At 29.5% G+C, this 19,287-nt stretch overlaps 2 protein-coding genes across 4 annotated transcripts; both read right to left on the bottom strand.

Annotated features, from left to right (window-relative positions):
- Positions 1-546: 546 nt before the first annotated feature.
- LOC101499333 (uncharacterized) lies at positions 547-3,768 on the bottom strand. 3 transcript variants are annotated; one of them, XM_027337313.2, is made up of 7 exons: positions 3,146-3,585; positions 2,521-2,702; positions 2,002-2,179; positions 1,826-1,910; positions 1,622-1,676; positions 1,350-1,488; positions 547-1,162 (listed from the first exon to the last, which is right to left on the bottom strand). In XM_027337313.2, exons 3-7 carry the CDS (start codon positions 2,176-2,178, stop codon positions 1,067-1,069), a joined length of 552 nt encoding a protein of 183 aa, XP_027193114.1. In that variant the 5' UTR covers position 2,179; positions 2,521-2,702; positions 3,146-3,585; the 3' UTR covers positions 547-1,066. The 3 variants fall into 3 exon arrangements, with proteins under 3 accessions (XP_027193114.1, XP_004512273.1, XP_004512272.1); XM_004512216.4 differs by lacking the exons at positions 2,521-2,702; positions 3,146-3,585 and adding an exon at positions 3,615-3,768; XM_004512215.4 differs by lacking the exon at positions 2,521-2,702 and having other exon boundaries at positions 3,146-3,583.
- Positions 3,769-4,287: 519 nt separating this feature from the next.
- On the bottom strand, positions 4,288-9,191 carry LOC101499015 (uncharacterized). Its single transcript, XM_004512214.4, has 6 exons — positions 8,765-9,191; positions 8,165-8,323; positions 7,718-7,794; positions 5,981-7,585; positions 5,524-5,692; positions 4,288-5,329 (listed from the first exon to the last, which is right to left on the bottom strand). The coding sequence occupies exons 2-6, from the start codon at positions 8,244-8,246 to the stop codon at positions 4,692-4,694; spliced, it is 2,571 nt and encodes an 856-aa protein (XP_004512271.1). The 5' UTR covers positions 8,247-8,323; positions 8,765-9,191; the 3' UTR covers positions 4,288-4,691.
- Positions 9,192-19,287: the final 10,096 nt, after the last annotated feature.

Here is a 19,287-nt window from a genome sequence, read left to right as displayed (position 1 = left end):
TTTTTTTATCTTTAAATAAAATAGTTAAGAAAATTGCACTTATCTATAAGAATCTAGACCATGATATTCAATATAATAATTTTGATATTTATCAAATAAGTTGGATCTTTGAGTTTGAGTTTGTAATAATTTTAATTTTGATAGTCTGCTGTTTTTTCTCTTAACGACTCCTATTTTATCTTACTAGTAATTTTGAGTTTGTGCTGCATAATTGTTTGCTTAATGTCCATAAATGATTTTTGTATGGTACACGGCTAGTTAGCATGAGAACATAGAAGGGAAATGCAAAAGATTTTCTCATAACTGTAAGTGTCAAGGGTCATCTTTGAGTCCTTATCTTTTTTATCTTGATTCTATTTGTGCTTATGGTACATATCAAAGAGATAATATTGTGGTACAAATTTTTTGCGGATGATATTGCCCTAGTGAGAAGAAACAAAGAAGAAATGACTGAATAGTTAGAGATGGAGCCAGGTCATGGAAATACATTATTCAAGACATAAAATGATATATTATAAATATGGTCAATGAGTTGTAGACATAAAATGTAGGTATTTTGCCTAGCAATGATTCAAATCATAACTTGCTGTGTTGCGCAAGACAAACATCTTTTTACAAGATTCAACCCTCATGTAAGTTTTTTCAAAAGTAAAACTAAACAAAAGTCACCCTTTTTAAAAATGAAATTGTTTATGAACTATAAAATCATTAGATGTTTATCTGTTCTATGAAATCCAATTCATAGAAATACCTTCACTTTATGAAATTCTTTCAAAAAGAAAAGAACCTCTCTTAGCAAGTAATCCAAAACAGTAGTGTTACCAACCCAGGATATGACCATTATCATGTCTGAACCTGCACTATATGTTAGTTACAAGACACTATCTGAGAAATGCGAAGGCAATTGCTCTAGTAGTCCTATAGTCAATAGGCCATTACATTCCAAACTATCAACTTGAAATCATATCAATGAGTTCATAACCAGTTTAGTCATAGCAATCGTTTTTTCTTGTGAATCCAGAGTATTCCCCGCTGGGAGTATAACGAACTCAAAGCTGTCCATCATTCACTGTGTATGTGTACAAGTCTCTTCTTTATTATCAGTTGCAGCACACAAAGCCTTCCAGACATGGACCAGCATTTTAACTGGCGGTCGCAAGTTCTAGCAGACAAATTTAGAGATTCTTCATTAGTCAATAGGTAAAAACTTAAAACAGTTGCTAAATGCCTTACTAGGTGACAATTAACTCTATATATATAGTTTTTCAAAAACAAGTAATAGTGTTCAAGTACCAAGTAAATAAGACTCTTAGAATGAAACCGAGTGCAAAAGAAAAATGAAACTTTACCTTGAAAACTAACACCATTTCTGATTCCTCACGAACAATCAAGGATAGAGTCCAGTAACAAGTCACTGGAGTCACACACTCTAGTAAAACAGGTTTTAGAATCTTGTCAATGGGAACAAAGCATCTGATGACTTTTCCACTGTAACAAATCATCAAAAACAAAATAAGTACATTTACAAAACATGTTATAATCCTACACTAAGCTTTACATGTATGATGTATCCTAACATAATGTTGATCATTGACTGAATAACTGATTAACAAAATATTACCTCATATAGTGAGTCTCAAGCTGTACTCCAAAAGCTGGCATAATCACGACAGACTCTGCAAGCAAATGCTAACCTTGTCAAAATGACTAAATTAAGTTTAAAAAATACAGCATACATTATACATTTATTTTCCCTGGTTACAATGAGAATAACAATTAACCTTTCAGATCATGAGCATCACAGGCCCGGTTATCAGGTACTCACCTTTATTAACAGGATTCCGAAGTAACAGCTTGACAAGAAATATGTCAAAAAGTAAGCTGTAATACACAACACTAACAGATTTTTCCTGTTAATAGAAGGGATATAGCCAAGGAAAAAGTCACAAAATTTTCAAAATCGTCAAGTCACTGACAAGGAAAATTTGTTGGAAGACATACCTGAAGAAGATACAGATAGATGGCACATGCTAACACAAGAAGTGCTGAGGCATACACACAAAAATATTTTGCACCACTCCTCTTCAGAACTATATGGTGTATATCAACATCTTCAGAGGGATATTTCTGATCATGCACGTAAGTATATCTAGCATTACTTATTGAGAATTCAACCATCCTGAAATAAAGAAATCCAAAAATTATTTAATGTACTTGGATTCCATTGTAATTCAATTATTTTTATCAATATGTGTACTCTAAATATACAGCAAGGCTTGTATACTTGAGTTTACACCTCATATTCATTATTAAAAATGAAAAAACTTTTTTGAAGTCACATGTCAAAAGACTAGGGCAATCTTCATATCCTTCCTAGTCATATATAAATCAATAACTAGTTTTTTTTTTTTTTAAAGAAGATAACTGTTGAGTTAATCACAACATAGGTAACAATTTTCTTAACAACTAAGATCAAAGAAAGCAAAGATGCAAACTGTTTCAGAAATGTCTGAGGCTTGCCTTATGATATCTGCTTTGAAGAAAGCAAACACTGTACAGAGGAAGCACAGACGGTGCCGGTTGACTATTATACTTATCTTTGCCGAGGCCGGAGCCGTTTGAAGAAGAAAAGGGGATGGAGGTCTGTCAAACACTTTTTTTTTTCTTGGGATATTTTTTCAAAAGTACCATATACTGCCAAACTTGTGTATAATAAAGCAAAACAACATTGAAAAGGAGAGATTTAGTATGCACAGTATTAAAAATTGGACTATGCCTAAATCAATGCCAAAAACTAGCTTAGGGTGAAGGTTGTCCAAGCCTTATAATGACTAATTTAGCCATATCTCTTATCGACCTGGGATCTCAACACTCCTCTCACGCTCAATATTGGATATTTAAAATGTCGACAATGCTATAAAAAATCAAGTCACAGTTTTTGAAAAAAATCCCTTCTCATTAACAAACTAAGCACAAAAAAAAAAATCAACATAATAGAAGAACAATAATTCAGCAAAACAACACACCAAAATAACAATCAAAACTAAACTAAAATGTTGAAAATAAAAACCAAAACAACCATTGAAACAACATAAAAGAAGAATAAACAAGAGAAAAAATTTGGTAATGATGAATAGAAACGAACCAGAACTAAACGAAGGAAGGACGGTGCCGGAAGGTGGAAGGTGAAAGCTAGATGGAATAGTAATTAGGGATTAGAGAAAGGAATTAGGGTTGTGTGATTGAAATTTGGGAGTTGAGTCAAAATCCAAAAATAAAACATTTGAATTGAGTTGTAACCACATTCATAAAAGTTATAGCTTTGGCATATCATTGAAGAAATGTGATAGCATTTCATTGTAGCTAATATTAAGCTATAGTTGGAATCTTAGTGGGATAATATTTTGCTAAATTTTATTATCTTTTGCTTCAAGGGAACTTAAATAATTGCACGAAATTATTCTTTTATTTTATGAATATCTGTCATCTAGTAAATAAACTCAAATAAAACACATTCTAAAGTATAGACATTGAATTGAATATCGTGCTAATACAATGATATGATAAGGAATAGTTCAAATTAACAATAAAGTTCAAAATTCCAAATTCCAAACCTGTGACGCCCGTCGCATCTACAAGGGTAGCCGGCGACAACCAGATTAGAGACTTTCAACTATTTTTTACTAGTCAGATTAAAATAAATAATACAAATAACTATTTTAACTTTTTGGGATACAAAATAAAATTTAAAATAAATTAATATGATAGGTTTTATAGCTTAGTTGTAGAGTGTTGTTGTCTTGAAAACTGAAGGCCTGTAGTTCAGTACTGCATGGGGTATTTTTTTATTCTTTTTTCAATTTTATTTTTTTATTTTTTCAGTTTTACTTTTATTTTTAATTATTTTTTCAGATTTTTTTATTCTTTTTCCAAAAAAAATTATTTTTTTTCAGTTTTACGTTTTATAAAAATCATAAACAGTTTTACTTTTTAATAAAATTGAGTTTGAGGTGAAATCACTTATTTAAACTTTTTTAATTTTAATTTGAAGTGCAAATCATAAATTGAGGTAGGCAAAATCAATTTTAATTCAAAACAATCAACATTTACATTTATTGACCAGAGACAAAATCAATTTTAATTAACACTTTTCAAAGTGTTGTGTCATTTTTTATAGACAAAATGTTACTAGTAGTAAAATTTGTTAGGAGAGGAGGAAATATAACACACAATATTCATCTAATTCGTTATTGATATTTGGCATTCACATAATAGAATAAGCAAAGATTAGAAAAATTTAACAACTATAAACATCAATAAATTTGCTGCTTTGAAAAAATAATCTAATTATTCACTTCACTCATGTACAATATGTATTACCACAACTCAATTCCCCCTATATCATAAACACTCACACACAATAGATACTTTACATATACACATATTCATGCATTGTTCCATCATCAGAACACAACTATATCAATTAGGCTTCTATTTTCCAGTTTGTGTAAATCATGTATAACCTATTGAAACATCAACACAGACACAAACACGGCACTAACATTTCGACACAGTTAATAATTTAAGTAAATTCAAGTGACTGAATGTAACCAGATGTGTCAATGTTAGAAATTGACACGTGTCAGACACGTCTTCAATCCAAGAAGCCGGTGCTACACCGTGTATAACCCTCATAGCAAATCCTTTGTGAGTTCATCAACAAGATCATTAGTTATAAGACATTCTATCTCTCTTTCCAATATATTGATCTCATCATTGATTATTCCAGACCAAGGAATGGATCTCAGGTGTTGAGACACCAAACTATCAACTGAATAATAACATATGTCGGACGAAAGATACAACGAATCTCGAATACTCTCCCATACTAAGTTCAAAAGCTCGTTTCCTTGAGGCGGCGACATCGTCGAAGAGTTGCATAATTTCCTTTTGAATCTAGACAATGTCAAAGGTGGTCCAAGAACAACTGAAAGTGCCTCATTTAACAAATCAAGCAAAATCTTGTGGTCTTGTAACTTATTCTCACTTTGATCCTTCATAAAATTTTCATCATTCTCCTTGATCAATTTCTTATGAGATTCTTCCACTTCTTCAAAAACTGATTTCCCAATAGGCTTTGCATATGTGTCCCCTCTTAACAAAGATTTATCCCAAGAACCAAAGTATAAACCAGAAGCAACAAGTAAATCTCTTATGTAAGATTCTGCTGGATCCTTTAATTGCACCAATTCAGACTCAGTAGGTTCTTGCTTCATAGCGAAGTCCTCGGGAACATCAGAATCAAGCTGATTGAGTTGTCTCCTTAGCTCTGTCAAATCAACAAACAAAAAGATCTATCATAAAGAGTTCAACATTTGATGAAAAGAACAAAGATTATTTGTTGATTATAATTGCAAATTCAGTAAAAAACATACTAAAAATAACGTAACCGCCTTTTCTTGAATACAAAACTATGATAATCTAATCACTGACCAATGCTTGAAACTTAGAATTTTATTATACCATTTAAACCAGAGCTGATGTCTCTGAAAACTTGAGGCACAACAGTATCATCTCTTGAGGACACATCAGGAGTTGATATTGGACTTAAATATTCGGTCCGCCTCCAAAAGTCTTCATGAACACTGCTACACACAGATGCAGGACTAGGAGGTACTTCAGTGTAGTTCTCCTAGCATATAGCAGAAAATCAAAATGGTTATTTATTACAACAACTATGTATGAAACTAGTATCAAGAACCCGTTCAACGCACGGAGATGAAATCATCGGAAAAAATACATGTTTGCTACGGATTTATAATTTGTTGTGTTCAGTTATCAAGTAACAACAAAGTTTAACAGTAAATCACAGTATCTCATTAGATACATAATAGTGTATCAAGTATCAATTGTTAAGTACATCTTTTGTAAAAGTCATCAGGGTGAAAAGTTACAAAATAAAAATATATGATGAACTTACATGTCTCTCATCACCACAGTTCATAAGAACTGTTGGACCACTTGTGATATCTCTCACTGCACGACGGTATTCATCGCCATGTGATTCTCCCATTGATTGACCTCTCTTGCCAAAAAGCCTCCCTCTGAGAGCAAAACTGTATCTAAAATTGGAGACCTTTTCTTTAATATTATTAAATCTCTCTTTTTTCTGTTTCTTAACATCAACAGACATAGTTTCAACAGCTTCAAGCTTCCGCCGAATATGAGCACCGGTTAATATGTGGCGATCCTCTAGAAGAAGCTTTCCAAATGATGTTCCTGATCTTGATACAGGAGCAGACAAGGATCTTACAAGGTTCCTAGGTGACAATTCCCTGTGGAACAGTATGTTATTATCATTAAGTTCATGCCTGAAAGATCCTGTTTGTATTTCTGTTTCGTCTTTCGATATTTCCCAATCATTTGCACACTTCAAAATATTTCCATTCTGTTTGAGTCTAATTCTGTGATTGTAAAATGCATTTGATCTTGAATTCACCTCAGAAATATCGTCATGTCTTTCACTTTTCACCACATTTCTTAGCCTCTCTGATAAGAACCTCCTTGTATCTCTACTGATAAATTCGGGAAAACTCAGTCCATTGAACTGCATTTCATCTTTGTATGACCTTGTTGATTCTGAGCAGCCCGAATTTGAGTCAGCATCTCTAGTCACATTTTCTCTGACTTGCTTTACAATTTGATGAGCTATAACTTTAGGATCAGATGGTTTTTTATTTAACACTGTCTCAGAACCTTTTTTTCCGACCGTTTTTCCTTGCAGTTCGCATTTCAAACGCTCTTTCACCTCCTCAAGAAAATCTTCTATACTATGTCTACCTGGTAATGTTTCTGATGAATTAGTCCAATTCTCTTCATGATTGCATGTGCTATTATCAGGACCAGGCTTCAAGATAACTATTCGCGTCGGCGAAGAAGATGTATCTAATCTGTTATAAGATTTCATCATCAAGGACTCTTCAAAGTCTCTACTTAAAGTTCTGCTCTTTGAAGGAAAAAAGATTTTCCTTTGCATACTTGTATTGTTATGTGCAACCTTTTCCTTGTTCAGATTCTCTTGAACAAGAAATCGGCTAGAAACACTTCCGATTTCAACAAACTTTGAACATTCTTGAAACCTTGTTGCTTGATATGCTTCAAACTCTTTCTTGAATTTCTGAAGTTCCTCTTCCTGTGGATGTTCCCTTGGCCTTGGTTTTCCAAAACTCCGGCTCCATCCATCATCATCATCATCATCATCATCAATAACTTTACAAAACGAATCGAATTCAGTATGTCTAGAAGAATTAAAGTTGGAACATTCCAAACTAACTGAACTCCTTCCATTTGTTCTCTTGTTTGAAAACTTCTTCCCGATATTTTCACTTATTCTTCTATCTGATAGAGCAACAGATTTAGTGTCTACCGGCATCATATCTATCCCCATCAACCTTGCCACAAGACTTGGTGCCTTTTGCCTGGTGCTCGATCGTTCAGATAGCTCTTCATTGATCAGCTTTTTCATCGAACCCGCATTTGAATAACAATTATTTGCAGACCAGTCTTCTTCTACTTGATAATAGTGCTGAAAAGTTCATATCAGAATACAATTCAATTCAAGAATGAGAGTAGTGAAACATAATACCAAAACTATACTTAATATTTTGCAGTCAATGAATTAACTAATCAAAACCATCACATATGAAGCGAAAAGTACCGGTAATTCTCCTTGTGGACCGTACTTCTGAGATGTTTCTACTTCAAGATCTAGACTATTTCGAGGAGTTTCAAGGCCTGCGTCGAACACAATGTAATTACAAAATCAGCAACAAGTAACATACCAAAACTAATCAATCAAATGAAGAGACAAAAAAGTACTGTCAAGAACTTGTGACTAGAGAGGAAACTAGGGGGGGAAATCCTGAATTTCAGCAAGATATTTATAAAGTTGTAACAAACTATTCACCATTTACAATTAGACTGTTTCATTCACCCTAGCTATTAACACCATCAACCTTTCAACTATTGGTCTTATTTCACTTGCTTGAATGAATATCACAAGAAATTAGTGCACAATTATGCTTCTTAATAACATAAAACTTAGAATTAATTAAGGTCTCTTAGCATAAGTGAAGTTTAAATATATAATAAAAACAACACTTACCAACATGATGTCTCTTGTGAGCATGGACTTTCTTTGCCATCCTCCCTTGATTGAATTCAAAAAACTGTAACAAGCCTCCCATACAGACAAAAGGGTCTACCAAAAGACTCTCATGTCCTCAATTTCATCTTCCATGTATGATTCCATTAGAATTTCACCCTATAATGCCACAAGTTATTCAGGTATGAGTTAAAGAGAAGTCACTGTTCTATTACAAAATTAAAACCATCAAATCTTTCTTGAATTTTGATAAAAAAATTAATCAATAAATTTTAAATTGTTTGATTCACATCAAAGCATATATGCTATGGTAAAAAAAAAACTAAAAATGAATTTTTGCATGTAAGATTCATTTATAGATGGAATAATATGCTACGTTAAGGTCTATTGCATAGAAATTGTATCTATATATAGAAAAATTAGCATAAAAAAAATGAAGTATTCATGCAGACCAATCTTCAATTGTCAAATTGGCTTTTGAAGATTCATGTGAACAAGTCAACTGAAAAAAAAAAGCTTTGTTGAAGATTACCAAACAAACACAGAATGATTAATTGATTCAAAATTCTCACAGATTTTTCAAAGAATAAATCAGCATACCAATAACTGTTGAGAAAATTTCACAATATGAAGGCTTAGCTGCAAATCAATCATGCATTGTGATTGAGAAAAGAGATAATTGGGTGTAGTTGAAAAGTAGAAAAGCTTCAAACTTGGTGAAAAAATGGAAATGGGTTGAACAAAAAAAGAAGAAACTTGTGAAACTGCAATTGTGTATAATAATGAGGAAGAAAACCAAAAATCAAGACTTTATGAATAATAATAACAATAATAATAATAATAATTAATTATTATTAATGGTTATTAACGATTATGACAGAGGAAAAGGCTACGAGGTTAGTGTGAACTGTAGAAAGGAAAAAAGACATTCATTGCTGGAAAGTGAACTCTCTCTTTCTCTCTCTTCTTTTTTTCTCTCTCTCATTCTTTGTTGTTTTCTTTATTTGCTAATCATTCTCTTTGTAACTTGTAGTAATTATTTTCATCTTTTTTGTGTGTGATAAATATGCAGCCAGTGATGCTTATGGGTGAGAATCATAGTGCCCACATGCAATACCTTAGCTTTGTCTTTTTTTCTTTCTTAATTTGGATAATAAAGATAAACTAGGAATCTCAACTTAGGGTTAGGAATCACTATCTATCATTACATATATAAATCCTTTTTAAACACACAAATTTCACTCTATTTCAAGCATATTTTTTACTGTTTCTGCTTTTATATTAATTTATTTCATTAGAAATTGTATTTCAAGCATATTTTTTTATGGTTTCTGTACTTATATTATAATCTTTTTATTAGACATTATATTTTGAGTATATTTTTATGGTTTTTTATTTTATAGTAAGTTTTTTTCTTCAGAATCTGAACACTAAAATTAAGTGTATTTGATAAATTTTGTTTTCAAATGTCAATGTTGTATTTGTTATAGGTCCATTTCTAAAATTTGACATCACTATTTTTAGAGGCTCACAAAGTCAAAAACATCTATTTAAAAATATGTTTGGCTAATTTCTTTTTATGAAAATCTACATCACTTAAGTGGTCAAAAGTGTAGATTTTTATAAATATATTAACAAGTTAATAAACTAACTAGTTTTGAACTAAAACTTTAATTAAGTTTATTATTGTAAAAATTAGGGTACAAATTTGGTCACAATACAAAAAAAAAATCAAAGAGATTAAGTTATATTTTAAGACTTGTAAAAAAATTATATTTTAAAAGGTAATATGATATTTTAGAGAATTTAATTTTATATATATAACATCATATTTAGATTTTATTTTATAATAATATATTTAAATATGTTAAAAAATAAATGAAATAGTTAACAAATTTATGATTGAATATAATATACAATAGTGCTTACTCAAAGCATATTTAGAGTGTGCGATGGAACATGACCTCAAATTTTCAAGAGCACTAAAATTTTACTATTACAGTACCCAAAAAATATAATAAAAAAAATGTAGTATAAAATTTATATACTAAAATAAATGTAAAAAATTGAGTGGTTCAATATTTTTTATTCTTAAACTTTAAATTTTAAATTCTAAATTTATAAATTGTTGAGTCCTTATAGTTGAATATATACAAAAAATGATGGACTTTTTTTTATCCTTATACAAAAATTAAAACCCTAAATATTTAACAAAAAGGTTTTATTTATCAATTCTTCTGCTTTTAGTATTCCTAGGTCTTTAAAATTTGTGAAGAATAACAAAAAAATTCAAATAATTTTTCTTAAGAATCTCTTTTTGAGATGATTGTTGAATGGGATCTTGTCATACAAAGTATGTTGCTTGCATCCAAACATAATAAAATTCATTATCATTATCTTAGTCATAAGATCTAAGATGAATTAATTATATGAAACATAACGAATTGATTAACATCATATTAAATATAATGAACTTTATTATCATTATATGACTTATAAAAAAAATAAAGAACATGTATTAAAAAAAATAAGGCACCAAACTATGATATCATCTTACATTTTTATATTAAGTTTAACGTATTCTTAGAGTATCAATTTGTAAAATAAATGACGTCTTTCTTTATAAATCAATTTCAGACTGCATATTTATTCAATGTAAAATTTAAATTTTAGAATATGTAGCATGACCTTTTTAAGATTTTAGTTAAATAGATCTCTAAAAAGTCATTGATATTGTCTATTTACAAAAAATTTGGTTTGAGTTTAACATAAATTAGACAATAGACTCATGTCAAATATCTATCTTTAAGACTTTGTTTGATAAAAAATAACAGCAAATAAATTAGCTGATAAAGAATGAATATATAACAAATAGCAGATAAGTTAGTTGATTAAACTTAAAGTGTTTAATCAAATTAATGGATGAATTAACTATAAGTATAAAATATCATAAAAATATATTTTTAGTCTAAAAATTTATGCTTGTGTATAAATGTTTAATTGGAAAATGATGTTTTTTTTATCTGTGTGATAAGATTAAATCTTGATAGGTTAGTGATGTGAACGAAATTGGTAAAAATTGTACGAAGTTAGGAAGAAAAGTACGACATTGAATGGAATGAATAAATAGAATAAAATTGAAAGAATAAAGTTGAATGGATAGATGGGTGATGGACAAAGTTGTAAGTGTCTTTCCTTTTATGTTCATTTTCAACTTTTTTATTTTATCGTTTGGTTTTGATTACGTTCCATTGGGAAAAACTGAAAGATAGTAGGAAAAATATTTCAAACTTTATCCATTAATTTAGGTGTGACATATTATTGTGTCGGAAGATAATGTTTAGTGAATGTGTCCTAATAAAATTTTAATAATTAGAGTACCCCAAAACAATTAATGATTAATATAATTTGTTTTTGTGAAATATAATATTTTTACTTCAATAATAAATCAGAACATTTTTAAAGTAAAATTAATTACTAACAAACATAATTTGAAAAAGACCCATAATTTTAAACAATAATATTATTAATAGTACTCCAATTTATAACTGACATAGTACAATTTGATTGTTGGTGTGATTAGTTATTTTACACAAGTAACAGCTCAGAGCTGACAAATTATATTCTATATACTATAGTTGCTTTTTTATGCAATGCATTTGGCACTATAACACTTCATCATCACATTCCCTTTGATTTCTTATGTTTGTCATCTTCTCTTCACACGTTTACTTTCTATTTATTCTATTCTACACACTCAAAATAAATAAGGGTCGTGTTCACAAATGTCTAAATAATATCTATTAAAAGAATATTAATAAAAATTATGTACAAAATATTATTTTTTTTAAATTTCAAAACACTAAACACATTCAAAATTTTATTTTACTTTTTTTAATATTTATTTTAAATATTTTTAGGATATTTGTTAGCATTACTTATTAAATAATAAATAAATGAAGAGCGACACTGTGTATGTTTGACTTTGGCATACTCCTTATAATTGTAACAAATTGTACCTGTCTGTCTATTTATTTTTATAGACTCGTATATATGCATTTTTTTTTTATTTTATGATAATTCTTTTTGTTTTGGATCACACTCAGATCTAGGCTGCTTCAATTTAGACTCATAATTAAACAACGGTTGAATTAAGACATCCCTGCACACTAAAAAAAATTGAAACATGAGATCATCGAATCGAAGTTCAATTGACATATTCTCACTATCGTATGATGGTAATTATGATTATATATAATCTAAATCTACACTATATATCTATACCATTTGATGGCAACACGATCACCAAATGATCATAAGAGACACACATTTGAAATCAAGCGACGATTCACGATTATATCAAATTAAGATCATCAACCCTAACAAACTGCTTCTAGAAATCCTAGACGACGTCCTGCAAAAAGCACATTTGACATAGGTTAAAGGTATTCTAATCCTAAAAAATTTCATTCTAAGTCACAAACTTATTTGATTATGAAAGTGTGTGCAAGTACACTATCCTTATCTAGGAGTTGTTGTTGTCTTATGTACAACTCCGACCATTGATCTAGATCCACCCCAGATCACTTTTTTATGAGAAAATTTTGAAACAACTAAATAACATAAACAAAAATAAACACAAACATTAATATAATTTATGGTAAAGTTAATTCAAATACCTTGAAACAAGTTTCATATCGCTTATTATAGTAAAAGAATAGGGAAATCAATATTATATATATATTGGCTTTAATTATTTGTTACAAGATGCATCAGTTATAAACACTTTAAATTTGCATTCGATTTTCTTCTTTTCTTTTATACTTTTATTTTAGAGTGTTGTAAAATATAGTTTAAATATTTATTTTGAAGAGTGTGAGTATACCTATAGAATGTTTGAGAAAAATATATGTATTATAAAAGAACTTACAATGTGTTATACTTTGACAATTGTCATGATCTTTCTCTAGTTTTCTCTTGTGTTGTAATTATGTTTCTTAATTTCTCACTCTCTTTACATATATACATCTCATTTTCCTTCAATAGTTGGTACCAAGATCTTTTGATTCGGTGGAATGTTAAATTATTAATATATCATGGATTTAATATATATATATATATATATATATATATAGAGTTAAAGAAAATATTAATAAAATAAATAACTTTAATATTCAAGAAGAATTAAAACAAAGTATTATTAATATATTAGAAGATATACTGATTTATATTGATGCTGAAAGTTCTTTGGATGAAGAATCTGGTTACAAGGATGCTATTAATCAAATAAATGAATCACCATAAGAAGAGTCACATAACTCTTCTAAATGTCTACGGAAAGATATACATGATTTTAATATTTGTGTTAATATAATTAAAGTAAATTTATTTTTGGTCTTTACGTCAAATGAACATTACAAAAACGTGAGTCACAAATAGAGAAATCAACATCTATTTTTATATTATCAATTAACCTTGTATTTTGAATTATCATCCTTGTGTGTATATATATATATATATAGTCTGATATTTCACATGGAAAAAAATGATGTTAGTGTGAAAACACTATATTTCAAGAATGTTCTTAATGACTAACATTTCTATCATGATAATCTATATGGTGTAAGGTTTGCAATCTAAAATATCAAGTTCTTTAAGTGGTTTAAAATCTGGCACAGAGAATTTGTTGTCACATAAACTTCTATCAGCTATATGTACAAATATTTGATAATAGAGATTAAAATTATTAAGGAAAAATGTGTTAAAAACTAAATATCATGAGAAATTATTTGTAGAGACTAATAAAATGAAATTAATAAATCTTGTAAGACAAAAATATATATTTAACTTTTTATCACAAATATAAAAAAGAATACATACGTACCCAAAAAAGGACTAGACACGTTAAACAATGGTGGATTAGGTTTTAACTTAAACTATAGTATATATACGTTAAAAAAGAAAAACATAAACTATAATAAGATATAAATGAGAAATCTTTGAAGACAAAGTCCATTACTAAAAAGTTGGCAACAACTCATTGTTCTCACATGGAGAGGGCCAACGCAAAATGTCTTGGATTAGTCTATCTTTTTTATATTTTTGGGAGAGAAAATTAAAAAGATAAGTCAAAATTAAAAATTTAGATTAAAATATCTATTTTTATTTTGCTATTATAGTATACACATCAAAAAATTATAATTTGTAAAATGTTAATAATTATGTAATATTCATATTATAGACGGAAGGTTGGTTCTAATCACCTCAAATATTTATTTTTATTATTATTATTAGAGATAGAAGGTTGTTATGGTCACTTCAAAGATTTATTATTTTATATATAGATAGATATATAGATAATAATATTTATGTAATATTCATATTATATATATTAAAAATTTCATTAAAATAACATCTAAAATGCTCTAGTCTAGTGATCAATCTGTTTTTATCTAACCAGAGATCTTCGGTTAAACTATTATATATTTATTTAAACTATTATATATACAATTTTGTTCTTTTATACATTCATATATTTATTTATTTTTAATAACCGCGTAAAATTTACCACTTAAAACTTAAAAGAGAAAAATAAGCAATAATAGAATCAAGAAAAGTGGGCACTTTAGTGTTGTATGTATGCTAGTGTATATAATTTATATGTATATAATGATAACTTGCACATGCACGTAATAAAGAACTAAACATTTTTCACGTTTATTCAAGCATTGAGATGTAAGTTTACACAAACCCAACACGTTTACACCAAAGAAAAAAGGGTTATGTTTGGTTTTGAGAAGAAATTGAGATAAAGAATAAGATGAAAAAAAAAATGTGAGAAAAGATAAATAAATGAGAAATAAAGCGAATTTAAGATATTGTTTAGTAGAAAAGAAATTCAAGAGAAACATAAGAGAGAATTGTATTTATCTCTCTCTATTATGATTGAATAAAAAGTAAGAAGAGAGAAATTATATTATTGTTGATTGGACAAAAATGTCCTTCATCTTAAAAAAAATATATATAACTAATTATTTTTAAATTTAATCAATTTATTTACCTTAATTGAATGTAAATAAGTTATGAGTTTAGTTTTCCATTAGTGTATTGGGGTTTGGGTAATTGTATGCTTTGAGAGACTTCGTAATTTTTTCATTCAAAAAGTTGAGTGAAAGAATTTACAATTTTTTCCAGAAAAATAATAGAAAAGGGTTTGTAATTTTCTCATTGTAAAAATTTTAAATTGAATAATAATATATTTTGTTGTGAATTTGTAAATTAAGTATGGGATATCGAATCACATTAAAGTTATGAGCTATGTTGAATTGCATTTTTGCTTTTCATATGGGCATGCTTCCGCTTGTGTGGAGATTTTATCTTGTTTGTTTTTCAACAATTAGCATTAGAGCTAAGACTTCTATCAAGGGAGAGAGACAAGTTGTCTTTCGTATCACTCATTTTAAGATATCTTAGTTCTCATTTTATTTGTATTTTTTAAATATGTATTACGACTGCATTGAAGTTGAATGTTCATTTGTTTGATGAGAATGAGAGGAATGACTTCTCTTTATGACAATGCACAATCTAAGACTATTTGATCCAATAAAGTATTAGTTGATATTTGGAAAAGAAAAATGAATTGAGATGAAAGATTTGCAAAAAGTTATAAAATGATAAAATATTTAGTTAAAAGATTGTGGATTAGATATAAAATGTCGAACTAAATTAAATTTAAATTTGTGAGTTATCTTTAATATTTTTCCTAATAGTTCGGTTTGTATGAGATTACTCTTTTCCTAATAGTTCGGTTTGTATGAGATTACTCTTGTTGGTTTCCCAACAAAATAATTATTATAATAGTGTAGATTCCTAAAAGAGGGGCATGGTTCCTCCTATGTAGGTTCCCATGAGAAAGGAAAAATAAAAGTAGGTTGAATCTCTTACAACTCATGGAGCATAATGGTGTCGATTGAACATAGGTTGTAAAGGTCCCTTTATCATCCTAAGTCCTAACTATGTTGATATCATTGCTTTGTTAATCATGTGCATGAGAATGAGAACCTAAATAAATATAAAAAATTCCGTTCACATAAAAGAGATAATGACATCGATGCAAGTAATGGTTCCATGACTATAAATGATTTGGGTTTCAATTGGGGACCATTGAGTTTATTCTATTTTTTTGGGTAACTTTAACCCAAACTCACGTGCCTCCATAACAACTTTTTCCTCTTACTAGGGACATACCTTTTTCTTAGGAGTTGGTACACTCTAATGTAGGCACACTCTAATGTAGAGAATTTACTATCTCATTAAAGATTTATATTAAATTTACTTATAATGTATCAATTTTAGAGGAATTGGTAAATTTTGTTAGGTTCGTTTAGAGACATGTTAATACTGTTGTTATGAAAATAATATTTCCATCCACAATATGAATTTAGATATACACATAAAAAATAAAAAATTTGTATCATAGATGTCATTTCGAATAACTTATAGCATCTTAAAGTATATTTAAAAAAATATAGAGGTATTTTTTGTTGTTAATAGCACTCTCTTTATTAGGGTGCTTCACTTGGTCCAATTGTAGGTCCAACAAGAATTCCTTATGTTGGTTGGTACAAATGTTAGCCCAGAGAATTAGGCCCATTTATGACTTATACTTGTGCTGAAAGTACAGCTTGAAAAGGAGAGTTGTCCATCCCTCCACTATTTCTTAGAGGCCCCTCAATTTTTTAAATTTATCTTTTATTATAAGATTTTACGTTCTAGATTAGTAAATTTTCGGATGCGCGAATCTGATAACTTAAGTTATCGGATTCTGGCATCCGGTAGGCATCAATACATAAGTCATGTTAGTCTTTTCACCTATATTTATTATTCAACACTCAGACTCAAATCATTCAACTATTTTCACATATTTGGAGTTCAAAACCTCATTCTTTTATCAATTGGCATCATTAACATTATTTTTCTTCATTGCAAAGGTAATGTAGCTCTAAATATTTTTTCATTGTCATTTTGGTTATTAAAGTTTTTCCAAATCTTAATATTGTCAGATTCACGCATTCGGTAGTATGCTTTTCAAAAACTTAACACTATCGAATTCACGCATTCGGTAGTTATTAATGTAGTCCAGGTTGATATGTTTTTTTGCATAACTGAGTTTTTATTTGTTTTAAATGTTTGTAGTTAATTATGTTTGAGTCTGAAGCTAAATCTAAATATTTGTTGGCACCCAATTTGAAACATGAGCCTGCAGCTGAAACCCAAATTTGAACCTGCAATTGAACCCAAACCTAAGCCTACAAAAATATATGAGCTCGTACCTAACTTGAAATTCAAAGAAGCAACTGATTTGAAACTGAATATTGCAGAGCCAATGGTGAATGTCATTGATGATAGGATAAACATTATTACTTATAATAATATAGATGTTGAGATGATTTGATTGCTTGAATTTGTCATCAGGCAGCTAATTTATGATTTTCAATGGTAATTACAAAATATGATCATGGTTTTAATCGAAGAAAACAATTTTTTGTATTGGGTTGTGAAATGGTGGTGTATATAAAAAGAACTAATAAGAAGTTAAAACGTAAAAACACGTGAAATAAGAATTGTGAATGTTCATTCAGGTTGTATGGTTATTTATTAACAATCAAATAATGAAATCTTAGTGTTGTGTCATGAACACACAAACATGACATGGATAAAAAGTTAGAAGGTCATCTCGTTGTTGGTGGTTTAAATGAGGAAGTGAATGAGCTTGTTGATGATTAAGAGTTGATGAATCAAAATATTATGTGTTAGTATGAATTTGGAGAAGAAATGAGATTGAGTTGGATTTGAGAGAAATATAAATTTAGAGAGTTTTGATACTCTATCTTATATCAAGGTGTTTATCGGATGCATGAATCCGAACTAAATCCCCACAATTTGGTAAGTATTTTGGATTTTTGGGGGGTTTAGTGAGACTACTGGGGGTGGGATGAGCAACTCTTTTTTTCTTTGAATTATGAGCAACTCTCTTTTAAAAGTCCATGTTGTATATTTTTTTGTTTGACTTCATTCTCTCTTTGTACTATTGGGCTTTTGACCTGTTTCACCCTTCTCGTGGGCTTTCTATATTGTTCAAGTTGGATGAAAAAGTGCAAAATGGCACAACTTTAGTTATGGAAAAATTTCCCTTGTACCCTCCTTATTATACCTATACCCCCAAATTTAGAATGAAATGACTATTTTACCCTCGTATAAATAATAAAACCTCACAAAATTACCATTCCACACTTTCACATTTCCGGAACAGAGAGTAAGTTTTTTTCCAAAATTTTCGGAGAAGTTGAGAAACAAGTTTTCCGTTACAGAGGTTGTACTCCGGAAAAGTTGTTTTAAAGTTTTCCGGTACCGGAAATCTTTTTAGGAAGTTTTCCGGTACAGAAGAGTGTTCCGGAAAACTTATTTTTGACATATCCGGTACAGAAAGCGTTCCGGAAAACTTGATTGCCAACATTCCCGGTAGTTACCGGAAAACTTGAGCATCAAGTTTTCCGGAAGTTACATATATTTTTTTTTTAATTTAATTAATTATAATTTTATAATTAATTGTGATTTAATTCTTTTAATATTTTAATTTTTCAGTGGGTGCACGAGGAAGAGACGGCAAAATCATTCGAATTACACGGGACACTGATACTTCTACATCGACTCCGATGAATCCCCCTGAGATGATTCGACTGACAGCTTCAAGGAGAAGAAGACGTATGATTATTGAAGACGATGATGAGGGACATAATGATCAGGGGGAGCCTTCTACAGTGCATGAGGAAGATGTGGTACATGAGCATATGGTGCACGAGCAGGTGGATGTACATGAGCAGGAGGAGGCTGCACCTGCTCATGAGGGAGAGCATATGGAGGAGGAACATGATGGACCTGAGGGACCTGGTGAGCTCACACGGTATCCTGGAGGACCTTATGATTTGTATGTCCTTACACGATACCGTTATCATGTTTCAGCTAGACTATGGTTTGGCGAGGTATATTAAATTAATTATTACTTATTTCAATTAATTATTATTTGTTGTCTAAATTTAATTTTAATGTCATATTTTTTTTTT

This window comes from Cicer arietinum, chromosome 8 (genome assembly GCF_000331145.2).
Source record: "Cicer arietinum cultivar CDC Frontier isolate Library 1 chromosome 8, Cicar.CDCFrontier_v2.0, whole genome shotgun sequence".
Taxonomy (NCBI): domain Eukaryota; kingdom Viridiplantae; phylum Streptophyta; class Magnoliopsida; order Fabales; family Fabaceae; genus Cicer; species Cicer arietinum.
Note: the sequence above shows the minus strand (reverse complement) of the source record. Positions and strands in the feature narration are given on the sequence as shown.